The sequence below is a fragment of the Aspergillus stella-maris genome (genome assembly GCF_047715825.1).
Source record: "Aspergillus stella-maris strain CBS 113639 unplaced genomic scaffold BDV14scaffold_19, whole genome shotgun sequence".
Classification (NCBI taxonomy): domain Eukaryota; kingdom Fungi; phylum Ascomycota; class Eurotiomycetes; order Eurotiales; family Aspergillaceae; genus Aspergillus; species Aspergillus stella-maris.
In genome coordinates, this window is record NW_027396813.1 from 328046 (window position 1) to 345879 (window position 17834).

General features: G+C 50.6%; 9 protein-coding genes across 9 annotated transcripts; 4 read left to right on the top strand and 5 right to left on the bottom strand.

Moving 5' to 3' along the window:
* The first annotated feature begins 796 nt into the window (after positions 1–796).
* Positions 797–1378, top strand: BDV14DRAFT_171216 (uncharacterized protein). Its single transcript, XM_073768355.1, has one exon. The coding sequence runs from the start codon at positions 899–901 to the stop codon at positions 1229–1231; it is 333 nt and encodes a 110-aa protein (XP_073629482.1). The 5' UTR covers positions 797–898; the 3' UTR covers positions 1232–1378.
* Positions 1379–1387: 9 nt separating this feature from the next.
* On the bottom strand, positions 1388–2257 carry BDV14DRAFT_171218 (uncharacterized protein). Its single transcript, XM_073768356.1, has 2 exons — positions 1822–2257; positions 1388–1770 (listed from the first exon to the last, which is right to left on the bottom strand). The coding sequence occupies exons 1-2, from the start codon at positions 2187–2189 to the stop codon at positions 1692–1694; spliced, it is 447 nt and encodes a 148-aa protein (XP_073629483.1). The 5' UTR covers positions 2190–2257; the 3' UTR covers positions 1388–1691.
* Positions 2258–3826: 1569 nt separating this feature from the next.
* On the top strand, positions 3827–6103 carry BDV14DRAFT_171221 (uncharacterized protein). The gene is made up of 4 exons (XM_073768357.1): positions 3827–4431; positions 4478–5091; positions 5140–5292; positions 5347–6103. Exons 1-4 carry the CDS (start codon positions 3960–3962, stop codon positions 5602–5604), a joined length of 1497 nt encoding a protein of 498 aa, XP_073629484.1. The 5' UTR covers positions 3827–3959; the 3' UTR covers positions 5605–6103.
* Positions 5689–7486, bottom strand: BDV14DRAFT_208073 (FAD-binding oxidoreductase). Its single transcript, XM_073775320.1, has 3 exons — positions 7281–7486; positions 6045–7227; positions 5689–5978 (listed from the first exon to the last, which is right to left on the bottom strand). The coding sequence occupies exons 1-3, from the start codon at positions 7422–7424 to the stop codon at positions 5866–5868; spliced, it is 1440 nt and encodes a 479-aa protein (XP_073629485.1). The 5' UTR covers positions 7425–7486; the 3' UTR covers positions 5689–5865.
* Positions 7487–7672: 186 nt separating this feature from the next.
* BDV14DRAFT_171223 (MOSC domain-containing protein) lies at positions 7673–8429 on the bottom strand. Its single transcript, XM_073768358.1, has one exon. It carries the CDS (start codon positions 8381–8383, stop codon positions 7796–7798), a length of 588 nt encoding a protein of 195 aa, XP_073629486.1. The 5' UTR covers positions 8384–8429; the 3' UTR covers positions 7673–7795.
* Positions 8430–9682: 1253 nt separating this feature from the next.
* On the top strand, positions 9683–11046 carry BDV14DRAFT_198981 (uncharacterized protein; the record flags this gene model as incomplete). The annotated part of the gene is made up of 4 exons (XM_073773125.1): positions 9683–9911; positions 9960–10084; positions 10138–10490; positions 10554–11046. 4 exons carry the CDS (start codon positions 9683–9685, stop codon positions 11044–11046), a joined length of 1200 nt encoding a protein of 399 aa, XP_073629487.1.
* Positions 11047–11083: 37 nt separating this feature from the next.
* On the bottom strand, positions 11084–12255 carry BDV14DRAFT_39455 (glutathione S-transferase family protein). The gene is made up of 2 exons (XM_073776678.1): positions 11787–12255; positions 11084–11736 (listed from the first exon to the last, which is right to left on the bottom strand). The coding sequence occupies exons 1-2, from the start codon at positions 11835–11837 to the stop codon at positions 11122–11124; spliced, it is 666 nt and encodes a 221-aa protein (XP_073629488.1). The 5' UTR covers positions 11838–12255; the 3' UTR covers positions 11084–11121.
* BDV14DRAFT_39509 (uncharacterized protein) lies at positions 12025–13682 on the top strand. Its single transcript, XM_073776679.1, has one exon. It carries the CDS (start codon positions 12674–12676, stop codon positions 13484–13486), a length of 813 nt encoding a protein of 270 aa, XP_073629489.1. The 5' UTR covers positions 12025–12673; the 3' UTR covers positions 13487–13682.
* A 2604-nt stretch (positions 13683–16286) lies between these two features.
* On the bottom strand, positions 16287–17381 carry BDV14DRAFT_198984 (uncharacterized protein; the record flags this gene model as incomplete). Its single annotated transcript, XM_073773126.1, has 1 exon — positions 16287–17381. The coding sequence occupies one exon, from the start codon at positions 17379–17381 to the stop codon at positions 16287–16289; it is 1095 nt and encodes a 364-aa protein (XP_073629490.1).
* Between the last annotated feature and the right edge of the window lie 453 nt (positions 17382–17834).

The following is a 17834-nucleotide window of genomic DNA, read 5'->3' on the forward strand; positions in this document are numbered from 1 at the left end:
TACTCGTGTTCGGCGCCGTCTAATTTTCGGGTTCCGACGGGCCGGATTTTCCTCTTTTCTACCGTTGTCTCTCGAAGCCTGGTTTCCTATTCTCTGCTGTAATGACAATGAATGCGTACCATGAAGCTGCCTTAAGCAACTCAAGACCACTCCATAAAGCGAAGAGATGCTCCGCGCAGAGTAGAGACCTTGAGAAATCGTCTGTGGCTTGTTATCGCTGTTCAATCCAACTGCCTGCCTGCTGCGTTGCACAGCCACCGCACGCTCCATCCCTTCCAAAGTCCCCACGTGACATGTCACTTCGCACCCCTGCCCCTCTACGAGAGCCATTTGGCCCACCTTGATGTAGATGCGCGAGATTGATACTCCACTATGTTTGACAAGGCTGATTTCATCCGTCTGACTCCATTGATGGTTCCTAGAGATGAGAACTTTGATGTCAAGGACTCTTCTTTCTTCGAGAGATGCACGGAATTACCTTCACCGCAGAATGCGCAGGAGCAAGCTAGATCACATTCTCATGCGGGATTTACTCCGGATTCCAGCAGAGCTCATTCCATGATGGAAAGTCCGTCAGATACCGTTCGGCCTCCGCCCGTCGTCTTTGAAGATATGAATTTGCTCGTTAAGTGGGGGTGTCTCGTCAATATCAACGAGGCGTATACTCTATACGCGATTAATCAACTCCTCAAGAACCGATTTTTGTTCCTGGGATCTACGGATGGCGGACGGATGGTGAAATCAAGTATATATACATTGAGTATATCCGGGTCAAACCCTAGAACAAGCCTGGGATACTATGAAAAACGTGGACCGACAGTATATATGTGCCCAGTTACGAACCACGGTCGATGGTCTCCGATGTCTTGCCTAAGATCCAGCGGATCAGTCCGTTGGTATGACATTCGGTGTACGTTCTAGAGTAAGTAGGGGTGTTAACTTATGCTTTGCAGGAAGCATCACAAAATGCCTCCTCTACGACAGAGCCTTCCACATAAACTACCTATCCGAAGCAGGACCCTTCCCTTCAGTCTATGCCTTCCACAACTGGTTCACATCCCTCCACAAAAGACAGGTTCCAGGTCCAGAGTCCATACCCATAGAACCCTTCCGAGATGACCTCCCAGATACCTGCGCGATAAAATTCACACACGGAGATCTGCCCCCGTCTAATATCATTACCTCATCTACCCGACCGTATCGAGTCCTTGCTATCATTGACTGGGAATAATCAGGTTGGTTCCCGGAGTACTGGGAGGAGAGGAAAGCGCAGTATACGTCTGATTTGGTTGGGGAGTGGTCGAGGGTTTATTTGCCAATGGTGTGGGAGTAGTATGACGAGACTTGGGAGGCTTGGGATTATTATACTAGTTCTATGGGGTGTTAGCTGATCTTTGTGGTGGTGAACGTGCTACCAAGGAGATGGTACGGTATTTGGAAAGCTCTTTGTGGTATAGTTCTTATTAAATCGTAAACTCCACACGCTAAAGAACATAGGAAACTAATATACAGAGTCATAGCTCGTCATAATGTACAGATTGGATATCAGATCAGATGATCGCAAAATCACAATAAAGAAAATTCGGTCGCACAGATAAATCAGCTTAGTGGTGGCCTAATACGCAGCAGATGATTAGACTCGGCACCCTTCCCAAGCAGTATAGTTGTAATATAAAGAGCTCAGGAAAGGATCACCACTTACGACCGAGCGGACGGGCTCTCTTCGAGATGTCCTTGGAGGCCTTTTGCTTGTCCTTGGCTAGACGGGCTCTGCATTCATTAGCACTGTTCTCCACAAGAGAATGAAAAGGGGGGCCATACTCCTCAGCAGCATCCCTCTCCAACTCCTTCACATTATTTCTCGCATCTCTAACAGCCAAGCGACTCGTGTAAAGAGCCTTATCGGCAGCCCTTTCCGCCTCCTCAGCACGGTAGACTCTATCCCGCGCAGCAGTAATAGCTGGGTCCTCGGTGCGCTTGTGGAAGAGGCCGTGAGAGTGGCCGTGGCCGTGGGTTGTGCCATGTCGGCTGCCGCTGGCGGAGGAGGAGCTGTAGCCTGTGCTTGAGGTAGAGGTTGAGTTGCGGTGGCCGAAGAGACCGCCAGACTTGTGGGTTGTGCGGTGTGTGTTGGGTTCCTCGATGGAGGAACGGGACGAGGACGAGACCGAGTCACGGTGGAAGAGAGGCATATTGGCGGTTAGGTGTAGCTTGAAATATTGAGTGAGTTGTTAAAGTTTTTTTTTTGAATTTGATGTTGTTTATGGTGTTGAAGGGGAACTATATAGACCTCCCCCTAGATGACGTCACACCAAAGGGTTCATCATCTTTGATATCACTCCAACCCTCATTCGACAACGATGACAACAAGCTGTCAGCGGCGTCGAGGACACCCTTGCATGTCCAGCTTGGATCGAAAATGGGAAGGAATACGATGACGACAGAGACGGGATGCGAAGCCACACAGGGTCTTCCATGGTGGAGGTGGCAAAGTCGACAAACAAGGGAGGTAACCGATCGGCGATAATGAAGCTATATTAATTTAGATATCCCCTGCCATTGGGTCGAGCTTGACGAACCGCGTGTCCAGAGCTCAGCTGTCCAATGACGCGGTTCCCGGGGATTAAATGTGAAACGGTTTCCTGAAGCTGCGGTCTGACGAGCCAGCTGGTCCGTCAGATGTCTTGATCGCTGATAGACAAGTTTGTCCTTCGTATCACATCACATCCTGACCTGATATTTTGCGTCACATCTGACGTCTTTGGATGGTACAAGAAATTGCTAGTCGTCAGTGATGATTCCTAGTTCCCGTCCTGGCATCGGAAAGCAGGATTCGTCTGACCATGGACCACCTTTTGGGCTCAACTGTCTGTCCAACGGTGATATTGCGTCGTTGTCCCTCTGATCGCGAAAGTCGGGGTGCTTTAAAGGCAACTAACATTTGTTATGTCAGTCAGTACTTCGATGGGGCTCCTCAGTGGCCAGGCGCATAGTCAACCCTTGACTTGGGCGGTTCTCATTCAAGTCCATGCGTCCATAACAAGACGAGCGTGGTGGTTAGGTAGGGGATGGGTTGCCACCGAGTAGAAATTTCGTAGCGATAGCTAGACCTGAGCTCTGAGGCAATAGTGGGCATGTGCTCGATCTCTCCGACCCAGCTTGGGATGGGGCCACCCATAAGATCATCTCAGAACCAGCAAGAGCACGACAATTCGTTGTCTCGAATACTGCGCTCTCACTTGGTATATCTTGAACAATCATCCTACCAATGTCTGGGGGGTTTGTGAAACAACTGGCGATCTTGCGACCTCCACAAGTTAATCGAGGTAGGCACTTTCGGCACAGTGCTCAGGAGCGCACCACCCCAATCTAAGTACAGACTTCGATGTTTCGGCCTCTGCGGCGGATCTTATGCATTCGAACAGGGTCTAGCTTGGTCTGTTGAAGCAGTGGAGTTTTACCCAACCACAGCCTCCACACGATCGATACCCCAGGATATATATTCCTGCTTATTGTACTGCTAATAGCCGCCAGAATGTACTCAGAACTTACACTTAAAGTAAGACATTCCTGCTATTTATTCCAGCTCACACAACCCGATAACGAGTAAAATGTCCAAAGAGTGGCTTGTTGTCCATGTTTGGGGGCTAAGCGCCTAGTCCATGTCCAGGAATCATTACCCAGCGATACGACACCAATATTGTTCCAAGCTAGCAGACTGACTAGCTTGTATAGGTCAAGCTGCCGCCCAAGCCACTTTCAATGCCATTCATAGAGCAAGGTCTTCAGCAAAGCCACCCTTGGCCCTGCACGCGATGAAATGGCTACCCTCAAAGCCTCAAAGTTGCTATTTCTGCCTTCTTCACGGAGCCGCCCGACCAGGGTCCGCTGCAGATATTTGAACCCTGTCAGCGCCATGCCAGGAGTCAACAGGGGAAAATCTCGCTGCACTGTCTTTCGAAATGATGGATAACACTCCCTTTCCAACGCAACCCGCTCCGCAGCCGACTGACTGGTATGGGCGCCCTCAGCCTTCTCAAACTGCCCCACGAGAATGGTTCTGGGACCTTACGAATACCAGACTCGGTCTGCCGTCTGACGGAGTAACGGAGATAGGCTTGATGGAGTACTGGAAGTATGACTCGACGTCGAATTCGGACCCAACCCCGGCCGTCCTCCGCCACTTTGACAGCTACAAGCAAGACGAGATCATTGAGCAACTCGAGGCGCCAGTGCCTCTGATAGAGGAACGAGCCCCCTCGTCCGGGTTCCAAATCGCGATCGTGCATTGTTCGTTTCAGTCGCTGCCGAAAATCGGCATTCCCTTGTTGGATGCATTGAATGAAGCGCTTGGCTTACCGAACCATAACCACCATTATTCGTCGCTGAGGTCTGGTGCGGTGGGAATGTTTGTTCTGCTTGATGATAGTTGGCGTAAGTCTCCCTTTATTTCTAGAATAAACAATACTGAATGGTATAGTCTTCGCCCGACCACGAACCCCAGACTTCTCGTCAATCACTACATTTCTTCGATACGACCCCAAAACGAATATCACCCGTGGTATCATGTACTATGACACCATCCTCCTGCAGAATTCAATCACAGACGAAAAGCCGCACAATCCGCTCCTCACCTCCCAGTTCCAGAACCTCATGTTCGAATTCGAAATGTGTCCCCATCCACTTCTCCTACCACTCGTGGCCACGGAGTTCACAGTGGACCGAAACATCGAGTACCTCGAGCGCTTCCAAACGACACTGGAGCAAATGGAGGGTGCAACGGGGTACGGCCTGTTAGCCGAGAACCAGGGTGTATTGCCTGACTACCGGGTTCTCGTGAAGAATTTGAGTAGAGCCCGGAGCGGCGTGCATCTGGCCATGGCGACGCTCCGGTCAACGCAGTGGTGCGCGGAGTATATCGTTAAGAAGCTATCCTTTGTCGAGGGACGATTTATGCCGGAGACGCGCGATAGGCTGGGAAATGGCGTTGCGGCGAGAATGCTACAGGAGCGAGCGGAGTTTATGATCAGTACTATCTCGCATTCTCTCCTGCGTGGCGGTGTCAAGGAACGATTGGAGGGTCAACATTCTACAGTACGTCCCCGTCCATGTCCTAGCAACCTTGTATACTAACAAATCTAGTTATTCCAACTAATTACACAGAACGACTCTCTTCTCAGCACGAGTATAGCCCAGGACTCTCGCGAGATCGCAGCAGCAAGTAAACGCGACAGCTCCTCGATGAAGATCATTGCTTTCCTAACTACATTCTTCCTCCCCGCTACATTCGTCGCTGTACGTGCACCCCTTCCAATAATCTTTCATCTCCCGTATTAACAGGATACATAGACATTCTTATCAATGCCCCTCTTCGACTGGGAAAAGGCATCCGTCAACGACGTAGCAACGGGGCACTTCTGGGTGTTTTGGGCGCTCACAGTGCCACTTACGGTAGCGACCATGGTCGGTGTCGTAGCATGGGCGATTTGGCATTCAAAGGCGACGAGGAATATTGAACGGCGTGCGAGAGAGAACTTTAGTCAGGTTGTTGCTGAAGAAGCGATGAATTTGAAGAGGGCTGCCACGGCGAGGATGGAGAGTGTCTAGATTTACGGGATAATGGGGTGAGGGATGGATTAATGAGGTATGGCTGGTTGCATGGGAATACGAAGATATGTGGTGTATGGGTTTGTTTGTATGTTTTTACAGCGTTTTCTTGATGTATCTTCAAAGATACCTACAAGTATTTAAATATATATTATAGGATCATGGACCATGCAGATACTCAAACCTCGAGGGCTCCTCCTTTCCAAGATTATCAACCATCTTTCCCGAGTCACCGCTCCGACCCCGGCCCAAGACACCCATCTACTTGATCGGATGCATCTTATTAAAAATATTCCCCGGGTCATACTTAGCCTTGACCTCCCTCAACCGCGGCAGATTCTCCCCGTAAATATTCCCCACGACAACATCACCAGCTACACATAAATAAAGCATTAGCATCTTCCATCCAAACAAATACTGGTAGTAAATAAGAAACTCACGCTCCGCATAATTAATATACTGCGGCACGCCCTCCCTTCCCGTAACATCGACATTCCCCTCCCCAACCCTTTCAAGTTCCCCCTTCCACTTCTCCTGCATCTCCCTAGCCCAAGCCCGATGCTCCAAATCCTTCCCCTTATCCGTCCACCGCAGATTAATAAGTCCATTCTGCGTTGTTCCTCTCGACGCAAATGCCGTTGCGTCCCGGGGGATCGCGACGGTGGCGCTCATATCGTAGAACTCGAGCAATAATCCCGACTGGAGGAGGTCACTATCACTGCCTAATTTTGCGGTAAAATCATCAAGCATCTTCCTAGCGAAACTAGGTGACAATGGTGGATTAAAGAAAACACCCTTGAACGATTTGCGATCGCCGTATGTTGCCATGGGGTTTTGCAGGGCGTTCATTTGGGAATATGGGATTGTGGAGACGGTGTTGTGCACGGGTCCCAGCTTTAACAAGTCCGCGAAACGGGCTTCGCCTTCGACTTGAGATCCGTTGTAGAATACTATCACGTTTGGCATGGGAACGGGTGCACCGGGTGGTTGGGCGAGGATGCAGATTGCGCCGGAGCGCGGGTCCGGTTTGTCGAGTAACAGGCCATTGAGGATTTCAATGACGGATTCGAGTTTTTCGGGTGTGAATCCCAGGATCCCGGCGTAGACGGGATTAACCTGCTCATGAGCTTTGAATGTAAAGCTAGTAACGATACCGAAGTTATATCCCGCCCCGCGGAGAGCCCAGAATAGATCGGAGTTTTCGGTCTCGGAGGCAGTGATTATCTCGCCCTTCCCTGTGACAATAGTGGCAGAAAGCAGATTATCAATTGTAAGTCCGTATTGACCAGAAAGCCACCCGTACCCTCCTCCCAATGTTAATCCGCCAACACCAGTATGGTTGACTGTCCCTCCTACAGCGGCGAGACCAGCAGAGCCCGCAGCCTCATCAACATCCTTCCAGATTGCGCCGCCGCCGACGGTAACGGTCTTGGACTCTTTATCGATAGACACGCTGTTCATGCGGCTTAGGTCAATAACTAACCCACCGTCGCTGGAACTTGTTCCTGAGACGGAGTGTCCTCCTCCCTTTACGGCGATGTCAATGACATCTCTGTGCGATGACTGAGCCCAGATTAGAGCTGTGACGACGTCTTCGACGTCTGTTGGTTGGATCACGACTCCCTGGATTTATTAGTATATCAAGATCCTAAAAGTGATGGTGGGGGGACAAATACAGCTTCCTTTCGACCGGTATCGGACCACCGTCTTATCGCGCCTTCGTAGCCTTCGTCTTGTGGGGTGAACACGAGGGAGGACTTGAGGATGGTGCGCAGGGCCTCGATTGAGACGGGGTTGAGATTAGTCTTTGATTCGGACATTTTGTTTGTTTGTGGTTCTAGGAATTGGAGTCCAGGGGTTCAACGGTGATATTTATGCCAATGATCTGCAGCCCCTCATTTGGCCGCCGATGAGTAATCGGTGGAGTGCCTTGTCGTTCTAACTATGGTGGGGCTTGGAGCTGAAGGTGCACACGAGGGTGGCTTCTTGTGTATCCAACTTTGGTTGGTTATGACGAGGAAGTCTGTTCGTGCTTATGGCTTGGTGTTTTGCGGCTGATGGGGTGAGATGAAAGCAGCTGGTAGGCCATGGTCGAGGGATGCCAGATGACTTGATTTAAAAGTATAAACACCTGATTCAGGACTCAGAAATATATAATGCCCCACTGAATCGACAAGATAAGATCTGTTTCCTAAACAACACCAAGAGGGGCATGCTTTGCAGGCTTAACAACGTCAATTCTCATTCCAGGTTTCACCACCCCTCCCTGCTTAACAATACTCATCACCCCGGCTAACCGATCAGTTATGGTTCGATGAGCATCGCGAACGACCAATCGCTCTTGCAAACCAGACTGGAATTTGTCAATCTGGGAACAAGGGTTACGCAGACCCGTCAGAACGAGAATCGGGCCGGTTGTGTCGCCGTCTTTTGTTGCTGGACTGACAAAGTGTAGTTCTGTTCCCGTGGACATGTTGAGCAAGTCGATGCCTTCAGTGGTAATGTTCTGGCCAAGTGCGCCTGCCTTGAGAAGAGAGGCTTGTCCCGACGCTGACAACCCGGATGAAACCTTGTGGAGTATTTCTATCGGCATGAGGTGCACCTGGCGGAGGTTGGTTGGAGGGGGGTTGATGTGTAACCGTGATAGATGCTGAACTGTTTTGCCGGCGTGACAGTCTCCCTCTATTCCATGGTTTGCGATCAGCTTGATAGAAGGTGTTGTAGGTTTTGAGAAATTATGACTGGCTGACGAGGATACTGAAAGCACACGAGTGGCCATGGTCAACAAATTTTCTTTTCGCAAGTATCCTGGATGTTCGGCGAACGGTCGAAAGACTTATCATCTGCTCATCGGATCGTTGTCGGGAGTGTCATATGTCAGTTCAGGTATCCATGCATAGCAAGGAAGCACTGCCTTGGGCTACCACTTGCAAGGAGCTCGCTAGTGGTTGGTGGTTGTCAACGCACGTGAAGTCTGGTTTCTCTCGATATGCCCTTCGTACATGGTCGTACTTGATTGGCGTCGCCTACCGAAGGCCGCCCGCTATTCTCCTAGGTGTCTTCGAATGTATCCGATAAGATATAAAATTGGTCTCATGCCATTTGGGCTGTCTCTCGACAAGCTTTTGCCATCAAGCGATTATGACCATGGTTTTTGGACTCCGAGGAGATGAAAAGCTATGAAGCCCTAGGTTTCGTTTCCTAACGGAAGCGTTAATATCATCACCTCTCGGGACGCAAGACAAGCGCAAATACTAGGAACAGGGTCGAAAGTCCCCGTGGTAAAGAAATCCAATGCGCCGTAGAATCTGAAGGACATACTCCCACGCCGCTCCATGAAAGGGAAAGAACGACGCAGATCGCACCTGCAGGCAATGACATCCGGGCTTCCGCACTTCAAGTTTCCCGCTGAGTCACGACTCATTAATTTAATCCAGAAAGTAGGGTTCAGCCTTGCTTGAGTCATGTCTTTGTCAATACTACAAGGTACGAAGTACCAACTACAGGACAAGACAATTGTTCATCATGCCCGCCAAGGAGACCAAATCATGACCCTGGTCGGTCCTCCAAGAAGCCAACCTCCATCCATCCATTTGTCAACCCTCTCGATATGACGAAGAGGACCGTGCCCCTCGTACTCCGTAAACTCGGATTTGAGGCTTCAATAATTGCGGGGTGGGGATGGTACCTTGCTAGCTTCGGACCTCCACACGCCACAGTCCAGGATCTAGAATCTAGAAAGTCCAGACTCCAGAACGTCCCGCTCAAACTTAAAGAGCCACATGGTTTCAGTAGTACCTCCTTGTGGCGCTTTGACTGACTAGGATTGTTTCGGAGTGTCATTGACAAATGGGGAAACTGGCCGGGTCTAATATAGCTAGCAGGGGTATTCTCCCGACGGGCTTGCAGCACTCTGCAGGGACCAGTGTTTCAGGGCTTGGTGATGGCGCTGCTGTGGATTATGGCGGGAGGAGTTCAAATACAACTTTCGTCCAGTGTCGAGCTTGTCGAGAGTTCTTGCAAAAAGCTTGGGTTCAGTTGAGTTCACTTGAGCTGCATTGAGCTCTCGACGTCTACAATGTCTCACAAGCCTCCACCCTCAGGCTCAGGAACACTCGAAGACCTAGATACCAGTCCAGGCATGGACCCGCCAGCCGGCCAGTTATCGCATTTCTACGCGCCGTACAATCATCTCCAGATTGGGTTGATTGTTGCGTTTGGGGTCACGTATCTGCTGGCGACGGTTTGTGTGGCGCTGCGGTATTTTCAAGCGGTTAGGTTGGTGAGGAGGGTTGAGGTTGATCTTGGTTTGATTCCTATTGTAATTGATAAAGTCAAAAGGCTGATGGGGGTAGTAACGATCTCAATATCCTACGGTTTGTCGGCGGCTTACTTTGCGACAATCATCCGACTGTTCAAGTACGGCTGGGGGAAGCACCTCTGGGACGTGACGAAAGCGCAACTGTTGCAGTTGAACAAGGTAGCCCTAACGCTCCAAAATACACAATACATTGGTTAACATCAGGACAATAGGAAATCCTCCCAAACACCCTCACCTACCTCATCTGCCCCATGGTCACAAAACTCGCAATCCTCTCCGTCCTCTACCGCATCAATCCCTCAACTTTATACCGGTACACCGTTATCGTAATCGCCGCGTTGATATTCGCATATACACTGGTGCTCTGCATAATGATCGGCGGACCGTGTAGTCCGCTCAAAAATGGGACATTAAAGTGTCTTGAGGATGTTCTGTTGGCAAACGCAGTGTTGAACATCGCGTCTGACTTTGCGGTCGTTGCGCTGCCTTTACCGACGATTCATAACCTCCGATTACCACTGAAACAACGGATTGGCGTTGGATGTTTGCTCGCTTTAGGATCTGGGTATGCCCCCCCTTTTCCTCACCCCCTCCCCTAAAGCCCGAAACCCAAACTAACAAAATCCAGCGTCCTCATCTGCAGCATATCCCGCCTTCCCTACGTAATCCGCCTCGGCCACGCCTACAACCCCGACTCCTCCTGGACACAAGCGATCCTCGGAACATGGAGCGTTATCGAGCTGAATCTAGGCGTGATTTGTGCTTGTCTGATGCGGTTTAAGCCGTTGATTAGGAATTATATGCCTTGGTTGGGACTTTTTAGTTCTAGGACACGGTCGAGGACAAGAGGGCTGAACAATTATGGGACGGGGAGGCGGTTCAGGTCGGGGTATGGATATGGGGGTGACTATGGGACTGGTAGGGGGAAGAGCGAGTATCAGATGCATAGTATTCAGCGCGCGAATGGGGGTACCGACACGGACGAGTTCCCAGATGATCTTGTCGAGAGGGGTGATATCGAGGTGAGGAAGGAGTTCAAGGTTGATGTGCAGCGCGCAGATGAGGGGAGTGAGAGTTGGTATAGAGGGGAAGGGGATAGTACGGATAGGATATTCGATTAACCTCAAGCAGCATAATTTCACGGTTCTATGACATATATCCATGCAGATCTATTGTTCCCCTGAGTAGGGGTCGATCTATTTCTTCTCCGGAACAACCCTCTTCTCAACAAACTTCGTCTCCCCAAACGCCTCCTTAACACCCTCACTCTCAGCAACCCGCTTCCACCAAGCAATAACAGCCGGGAACTTCCCCCTCATCTCCTCATCAACAGTGAACATAAAGCCCCAAACGAGGGCACTCGCAACCGCAATATCCGCAAGACTCAACTTCTCACTCGTCGCCAGCCAGTCCTTACCCTGCAGATGACGCTCCAGCGCACCGAGTTCCCGCTCGATGTTTGCGATCGCCCGGTTATCCGTCTCTTCATTGTAAGGAACGAGTCCGAAGCGGGGGAGGAAGGCAGTCACGACGTTGCTAGCGACTTCGGTCTCAGAGAAGGCAGCCCATTGTTGGATCGCTGCGCGCTCGGCGGGTGTAGAGCCGAGCAGCTGGTCCTTGGCTGGACCGCTCTCAGCGACGTATTGTGCGATTGCGTTTGATTCGAAGAGGTTCACGCCGTCGGGGGTTTCGAAGGCGGGGACTTTGCCGAGGGGGAATTTGGAGAGGAATTCGGGGGTCTTGTTGGTTGTTTGGAATTGGAATTCGCCGTCTTCGATGGTTAGGCCGTTGATTTTTGCTACTGCGCGGATCTGCTGAAGTTAGTATTTGAGTGTTTGGAGTGGTGAAGGTGTTGTCGTACCTTGGAGACCCGGGGGTTGTGAGGGTAGCTGTAGATTGTTCCGAAGGCCATTGTCTTTGCTTGTTGTGAAGAGAAGTCAATTGACTGTTGTTGCTGTATTGTTACTCTAATTCCATGCGCAGGAGTCCGGCTTTATACGTGTCACGTCCTGCCAACTCAGTGACTTATTTCTCAGCAGCTCCCACCGGCACAACTGAGCCGCGCGGGGTCGAGGACCTCAGGCATCGAAACGTTAAAGCGTTGGGCGAGTGTGATTGATCAATTGGCAGCGGAACTATCCACAGTGGAGAGAAGACGGTCGAAGCAGCCGGAACTGGCCGTGATCTGCCTATCCCACTGGGTCTGCATAATGTGCCGGTGGGCGAGCTGAAGGCTGACACGCCGAGTTACTCGGAGTTTTGATTAGTGAACAGTGAACATGATTTAGGTATGATCTCGAGTCTGTGGAAAACATTCTCGGGGTTTCCGACCGTGGTCGTGTCTCAGCACGTTGGTAGGACATCGTGGCCACGCGCAGCAGCGGAGGAAGAGAAAAAGAAGACGCGGGGAAGAAACCAAGATTGGCGCCTGCTGTTTAAGTAGTAGTGTGATCTCTGCAGTGCCTGGTCCCTTGGCCCGATAACCAAGCTGCCATTGCGGCGAATATCACGCCATCGCCGGCGCTGACCGGGCTATGACGCTGTTGATGCATTCTGTTTGGCCACTTTGGCCTCACAACTCTCGCGATTTGTCATCACTCCGCGCATTCCCAATTATTCAGCATGTTCTATATAACCACCCTTTCTCTCGACATGGGTAGTTGGTAACAACATTCAGTGTATGCAAGATCGCTACTGGGTCTCCCGCAATCTAATCAGATCTGAGTTTATACCAAGACACAGGACAATATGTCTCTCTCCGGCCCTGTCAACGTGGAACTCCGCTTCCTCGACCCTCCCAAAGATGGCTCTATACCTCACGCGGTTGTACCGGCCGTCGGGCAGCCCTCTGAGAACTATGACGCTGCTAGCCATGAGGTCTCCCTAAAGGACATCCGGGGTCAAGAGAAAGACTTCAACCTTGACAAAGATGCGTTCGCGGTGTTGCAAAACATCCCATCTTCATTGACATACGAATCATGGGACTCCGACAAGACGGTGAAATCAACGTACTACGACGAGGTCAAGGACCTTATTCTTCAGAATGTCCCTGGCGCTCACAAGGTGGTTATATTCGACCATACTATACGGAGATATAACCCCGAGGCGGACCGGCAGCCTGTCATATTCGCCCATGTCGATCAGACTCCGTATGCTGCGGAACTCCGGGTACGCGAACACGTCAAAGACCCCGCTGAAGCGGAGGAGTTGCTGAAGGGTCGATACCGCATCATCAACGTCTGGCGTCCGCTGAATGGAAAGGTGGAGAGCATGCCTTTGGCCTTTGCGACTGCTACCTCTGTCGCACCGGAAGACCTCAGCAAGATTGAACGACGGTATCCTCATTACACCGGTGAGACCATGGGCGTAAAGTATAACCCGAATCAACAGTGGCTGTACTGGTCGGGCATCGATAACGATGAGAGGATCCTGATCAAGTGCTCGGATACGCAAGAGGGTGTTGCGAAGAGAGTCCCGCATTCGGCGTTTGTTGATCCACGGTCGACGGAGGCCTCGAGACCGAGGGAGAGTATTGAGGTCAGAGCGTTGGTGTTTGGGTAATGTTGTTTGTGTTTGATTTTGGCACACATTTGATAATACATAATGCATAAGTCTGCAGTTTCATTGAGCTGTTCCAAGAGATTCGCATCAGACAAGTTCATATTCCATAATGACCATGTTCGATAGCTTGTGATCGTTTTTGCGTACATTTTTTCTTCGCTTTCTGGCCAGGGTCCAAGGAGATTTGTATCAACGAAGTCTATATTCTAGTAATCATGGGGTTCGATAGGTTGTTTTTGTCTTTACATACATGCTTTCTTCTTTTTATGACCATGGTCCTTAACAGAGTCAACTAATGAACTGGGTATTGACGGAGCACAGTGGTCTTCTGCGGAGCAGACCGTGGTCGATTCCCAGAATGGCGCAGTGCGCCAGCGCTTTGTAGGCCTCGATGGCCATCCAGAGCAAGCAGGCTATGCACCTGTTCATGGCCTCGCTGAGAAGGGCGCTGTCCACATTCGCCGGCTTCAGGCCAGTGCCTAGGCTGCAAACATCAGCCATATGGGTATTCGTCCATTGCTTCCCCGCCACCCTCCCACGCTTCCCACCAACGTTCAAGTCTCCCAGCTTTTTGGTCGTCTCATTGATCTTCGTAGTCTGTCTCTTGCGCTTAAGACAATCGGCGGCAGAGATTTATGCGGTTTTGTACGTATCGACGACGGCTTCCAGGGTCGTCACTTGTGCTCATAGTAGACCATGACTTCTTGCTAGTTACGACAGGAACATTAGCAAGTGTCAACCAGGAATAGGGGAATGTAAAGGAGACTTACCAATTCATTTTCACTTAGGTCATGAACACGTTTCTCTGACAGACGTTTCAGGTACTGATAGTACTCAGGCTCAAAAGGCTGCTGTGTGCACACCATCAATACGTGACGATAACGACTTGGGAAATGGGGTAGCTGCACTGACATTCTGTCGGCGGGTTGGCTGAGAGCGACGAGCGCCGCGGGGGCGGGAGAAAGCCACCGACGATAACGTTATTTGGGTGGCATGGTTTCTGCTGTCCAAGTTGGTAACAGGCCATGGTCAACGGGAATGGCTGCTACAATGAGGAAGACTATAGCATCGATGCGGGAATGATGCAAGACACTTCATGATGTATGGGGCATCTTTGCCTTCTTCTCGACATCGCGAGGTAAGAGTCACACCTGAAACGTTTGTAGTGGACAGGGCATCTTTGCCCTCTTCTCGGTTCTTCGAGGCAAGAGTCACGCTCGATGTTTCATCGGCGGACAGGGCGGATTTGCCCATGCTAGCTAGGCGAAGGACTGACGCGACAATCAACTGGGCTTGCCCAATCTGCTGAAGGCCGGTATCAATCTGTGCCAAGAGATGGTTTTCGGGTTAGTCCTTTTCTTCATTCGGTGACCCAGCGTCGGGAGGCCCGGTGAGAGGCTCGGCCGCCGGGACCCCGACTTTGGACTGCCCGCGGAATAGAGCACAACCTCCGGAAGCTCATACGGCGTTTGCGGTGGCCGGCGTGGCGTTTCGGGACCCTCGCTCCTCGTCTCCCGTGCCCGCTCTACATCGGCGAAGCGATTCAGCAAATTGTCCATTGCATCCCCGAATGAATCGACATATTCCTCGCCGTCTGTATATGGGTGAACCCTTGGTGACTGGTGAAGCGTCCGGTATTGCCTCTTACGTTGTGGCGCCGAGTAGTTTTAGTTTAATTTAGTTAATCAAGGCTGTTCTTCTCCCCGCCAGATACTTGCGTTGCTTAAAGACCTTGTGACAAATTTCGCACTTCTGCCTGAGAGCCTGTGGAATGCTTTTGGCATCATTAGCCTTATGGACTAAACTCTGGTGGCTAACAAGAGCCCGGGGTTGCGCAAATCCTTCTTGGCAGTAGTTGCACCAAACCCGGGGGTGAAATATTTTTCTGTGTTTGTTCACAGCGTAGGTACTATTTAGTCTTTTTTTGCAGGTCTCGCAGACGTGTGATGAACCGGTGCGCCTCTTTTTCTGATGCATCAGCAACTTGCTCAAAGTAGCAAGTTTGTCGTTGCAGATCTTGCAATCGTAGAGGGAATCATATCTAGTGCGTGATGTTAGCGCCGATCGTAAGATGTAGGATGCTATTCTAAAGGTGCAGATACAGCACTCAGGGTTTGTGTCTTACCTGAAATCTTCTGTGATTTTGACTTGGTTGGGAAAGGGAAGACTGGTCTATAGAGATATTAACTTCTAGAGAAGTAGACTCTAGTGGAGCATCCTGTCCGGCCAAACCTGTAGACTCCTGTGTGCTCGAGTCAGGCGGCAGAGACCCCCTGTGTGCGGTGGTTCTCACACTGGACAGTTGTAGAGTCTGCACCGCGCTGTCCATGTTTAATGTAGATTCTTCTGGTTCTAGAAGCGTTAGGATACGTTCTCGGCTGTTGTATAATATAGATGTATGACCCAGGAGTACGCGTTGACTAGAAAGCAGATTTTCTAAAAATTAGATTAATGGCTAGGTGGTCTATATAATACAAGAAGGTAAGTGACAAGTGAACAAAGCTTTCTTTCCCTTAACTTTATTGTGTTCTGAATCATTATTTAGATCTCTGTGCGCTCACAATGCGCATTATTGACTTGACAGGATTATTCCTTTTATATCCGTTATAGAGGCTTTCAAGAATGAACAAAGTAGATATTAATCGGACTGTATCGTTACAGTGGGGCATTAATCATTAAGATCATAAAACCTAGGGCCTCAGACGCGGGTTCGCAAACCCGCTACCCTCCTCCATAGGCTGACGTTCCTAGACAACACCGCACTTCCAGCCTGACCAAAAAATAGCTACCACATCACTCATCAGAAAGCACTTCGACCTCCGCCCCCACCACCCGCCCCCTGCCCAGGCCGCTGAGGTACAACCAACCTATGCGTCTTCTGCACATGGATCACGACATAATCCCGCCGCCTGAACTTCCGCCGACAATGTGGGACCGGGCAGTCCCATTTTGAAGCGGCGCTATGGACCGTCCGCTCGTGCCGTTTTAGAGTCGATCTACTGCCGAAGGCCTTGACGCAATTTGGGTGTGAGCAGGCGAAGACGGGGTCCGGGTAAGGAATCTGGTGCCTGACTGTGCGATGTCGTTTCAGCGCAGACTCATGGCTGAATTCATCTTGGCAGTATTCGCAGGGGTATGCGCTGGGGGAAGTGATTTCAACTGTGGCTCTGTCTAGTGGGATGTCGTGCTTGTAGAGTTGGTGCTGCCTGAGATTTCCTCGTGATGTGAACTGCTTGCCGCAGTAGCTGCAGCTGTTTGGTCTGCTATCCCTCCGTTCTTCCCTGGTACTCGGGTCGTGCGTTGTTGATAGGTGTGAGAGGTATCGGCCTTTGCGGTGGAAGATGTTACCGCAGTAACGGCAGCGGTAGACAATGAGGGAGCAAACTGTTTCGATTGTCGAGGACTCCACGGTGGGCTGCTCCGGGGGTTGCTTTGGGGGTTGCTCCGGGAGTTGCACGGGCGGTTCACGGCGAGGAGGTTCACATAGTGACTGTTCCTCTAGGAGTGGATCAGACGGGGTCGAATGACTATCTTGAGTAGGACCAACAATCTCTTGACCTTGATTGGCATCATCCGTCGCCTGCAGAAACTCTTTAAGTCTGTGATGAAGATACACATCATCTGCATCAAGTTCCTGATCAGGCACCCTGGCGGACACCCAGGAGTCTGGGTGGAAATATCCAGGGTTCGCGTTTGATTCGATACATGACGACGACGACGACGATGATGATGACAATGACGACGTTGGGTTTTCCGTTTCTGTGACCTGTCCTTCGTCTCCTTGATCCGGTATTTTCTCACTATCAGGTGCTGGAGGACACTCAGTAAGTACCTTGTGAACGTCAAGTTCTTCACCAGTGTCACCTCTGCTCTCGTCACTGGCAGGAACAGACATCAAGGCCAAGAAAACTAGGCAGCCGATCAATCCGTCTGGAACAAATTCGGGACGGGGCCGAGGTTACCTTGTGACACTCTTATATCTTTCGTTTAGCAAGGCGTCTTTATGGCTGTGCAAATGACACATGACATCGCGTCATCGGCCCTTCACGGTTCTATTAAACGGCCTATTCACCCTACGTTTGAGCTATCAAGGACATATCATTGTCTTTGTCTCTAAAAATGCCATACACCAACCTACCATGTTCATGTAACCTAGCCATGAAGGTTACAACTTTTCACCTAGTTGTACGTCAGGGACTCATATCCTGGGGTCTTTAGTAACTATTCTTCCTTCCATCACACAGACTGTTTATAGACTAGGCTATAGGGCGGGGGTGGGAAAAGTCTTAGGTATGGACTGGACATCCTGTGACGTACAAGAGAACAGCGTCAGACTTTTTCCTCCACA

Bases quoted from the DNA above. Each gene is read 5' to 3' on its own strand.
- BDV14DRAFT_171216 (XM_073768355.1), top strand. From the start codon at position 899: ATGACATTCGGTGTACGTTCTAGAGTAAGTAGGGGTGTTAACTTATGC.
- BDV14DRAFT_39509 (XM_073776679.1), top strand. From the start codon at position 12,674: ATGTCTCTCTCCGGCCCTGTCAACGTGGAACTCCGCTTCCTCGACCCT.
- BDV14DRAFT_39455 (XM_073776678.1), bottom strand. From the start codon at position 11,837: ATGGCCTTCGGAACAATCTACAGCTACCCTCACAACCCCCGGGTCTCC. The intron at 11,737-11,786 runs GTACGACAACAC...TAACTTCAGCAG, and splicing joins ACAACCCCCGGGTCTCCAAG to ATCCGCGCAGTAGCAAAAAT.
- BDV14DRAFT_171223 (XM_073768358.1), bottom strand. From the start codon at position 8,383: ATGGCCACTCGTGTGCTTTCAGTATCCTCGTCAGCCAGTCATAATTTC.
- BDV14DRAFT_171221 (XM_073768357.1), top strand. From the start codon at position 3,960: ATGATGGATAACACTCCCTTTCCAACGCAACCCGCTCCGCAGCCGACT. The intron at 4,432-4,477 runs GTAAGTCTCCCT...TGAATGGTATAG, and splicing joins TCTGCTTGATGATAGTTGGC to TCTTCGCCCGACCACGAACC. The intron at 5,293-5,346 runs GTACGTGCACCC...CAGGATACATAG, and splicing joins TCCCCGCTACATTCGTCGCT to ACATTCTTATCAATGCCCCT.
- BDV14DRAFT_171218 (XM_073768356.1), bottom strand. From the start codon at position 2,189: ATGCCTCTCTTCCACCGTGACTCGGTCTCGTCCTCGTCCCGTTCCTCC. The intron at 1,771-1,821 runs GTATGGCCCCCC...TAATGAATGCAG, and splicing joins GAGAGGGATGCTGCTGAGGA to AGCCCGTCTAGCCAAGGACA.
- BDV14DRAFT_208073 (XM_073775320.1), bottom strand. From the start codon at position 7,424: ATGTCCGAATCAAAGACTAATCTCAACCCCGTCTCAATCGAGGCCCTG. The intron at 7,228-7,280 runs GTATTTGTCCCC...TAATAAATCCAG, and splicing joins ATACCGGTCGAAAGGAAGCT to GGAGTCGTGATCCAACCAAC. The intron at 5,979-6,044 runs GTGAGTTTCTTA...ATTTATGTGTAG, and splicing joins GTATATTAATTATGCGGAGC to CTGGTGATGTTGTCGTGGGG.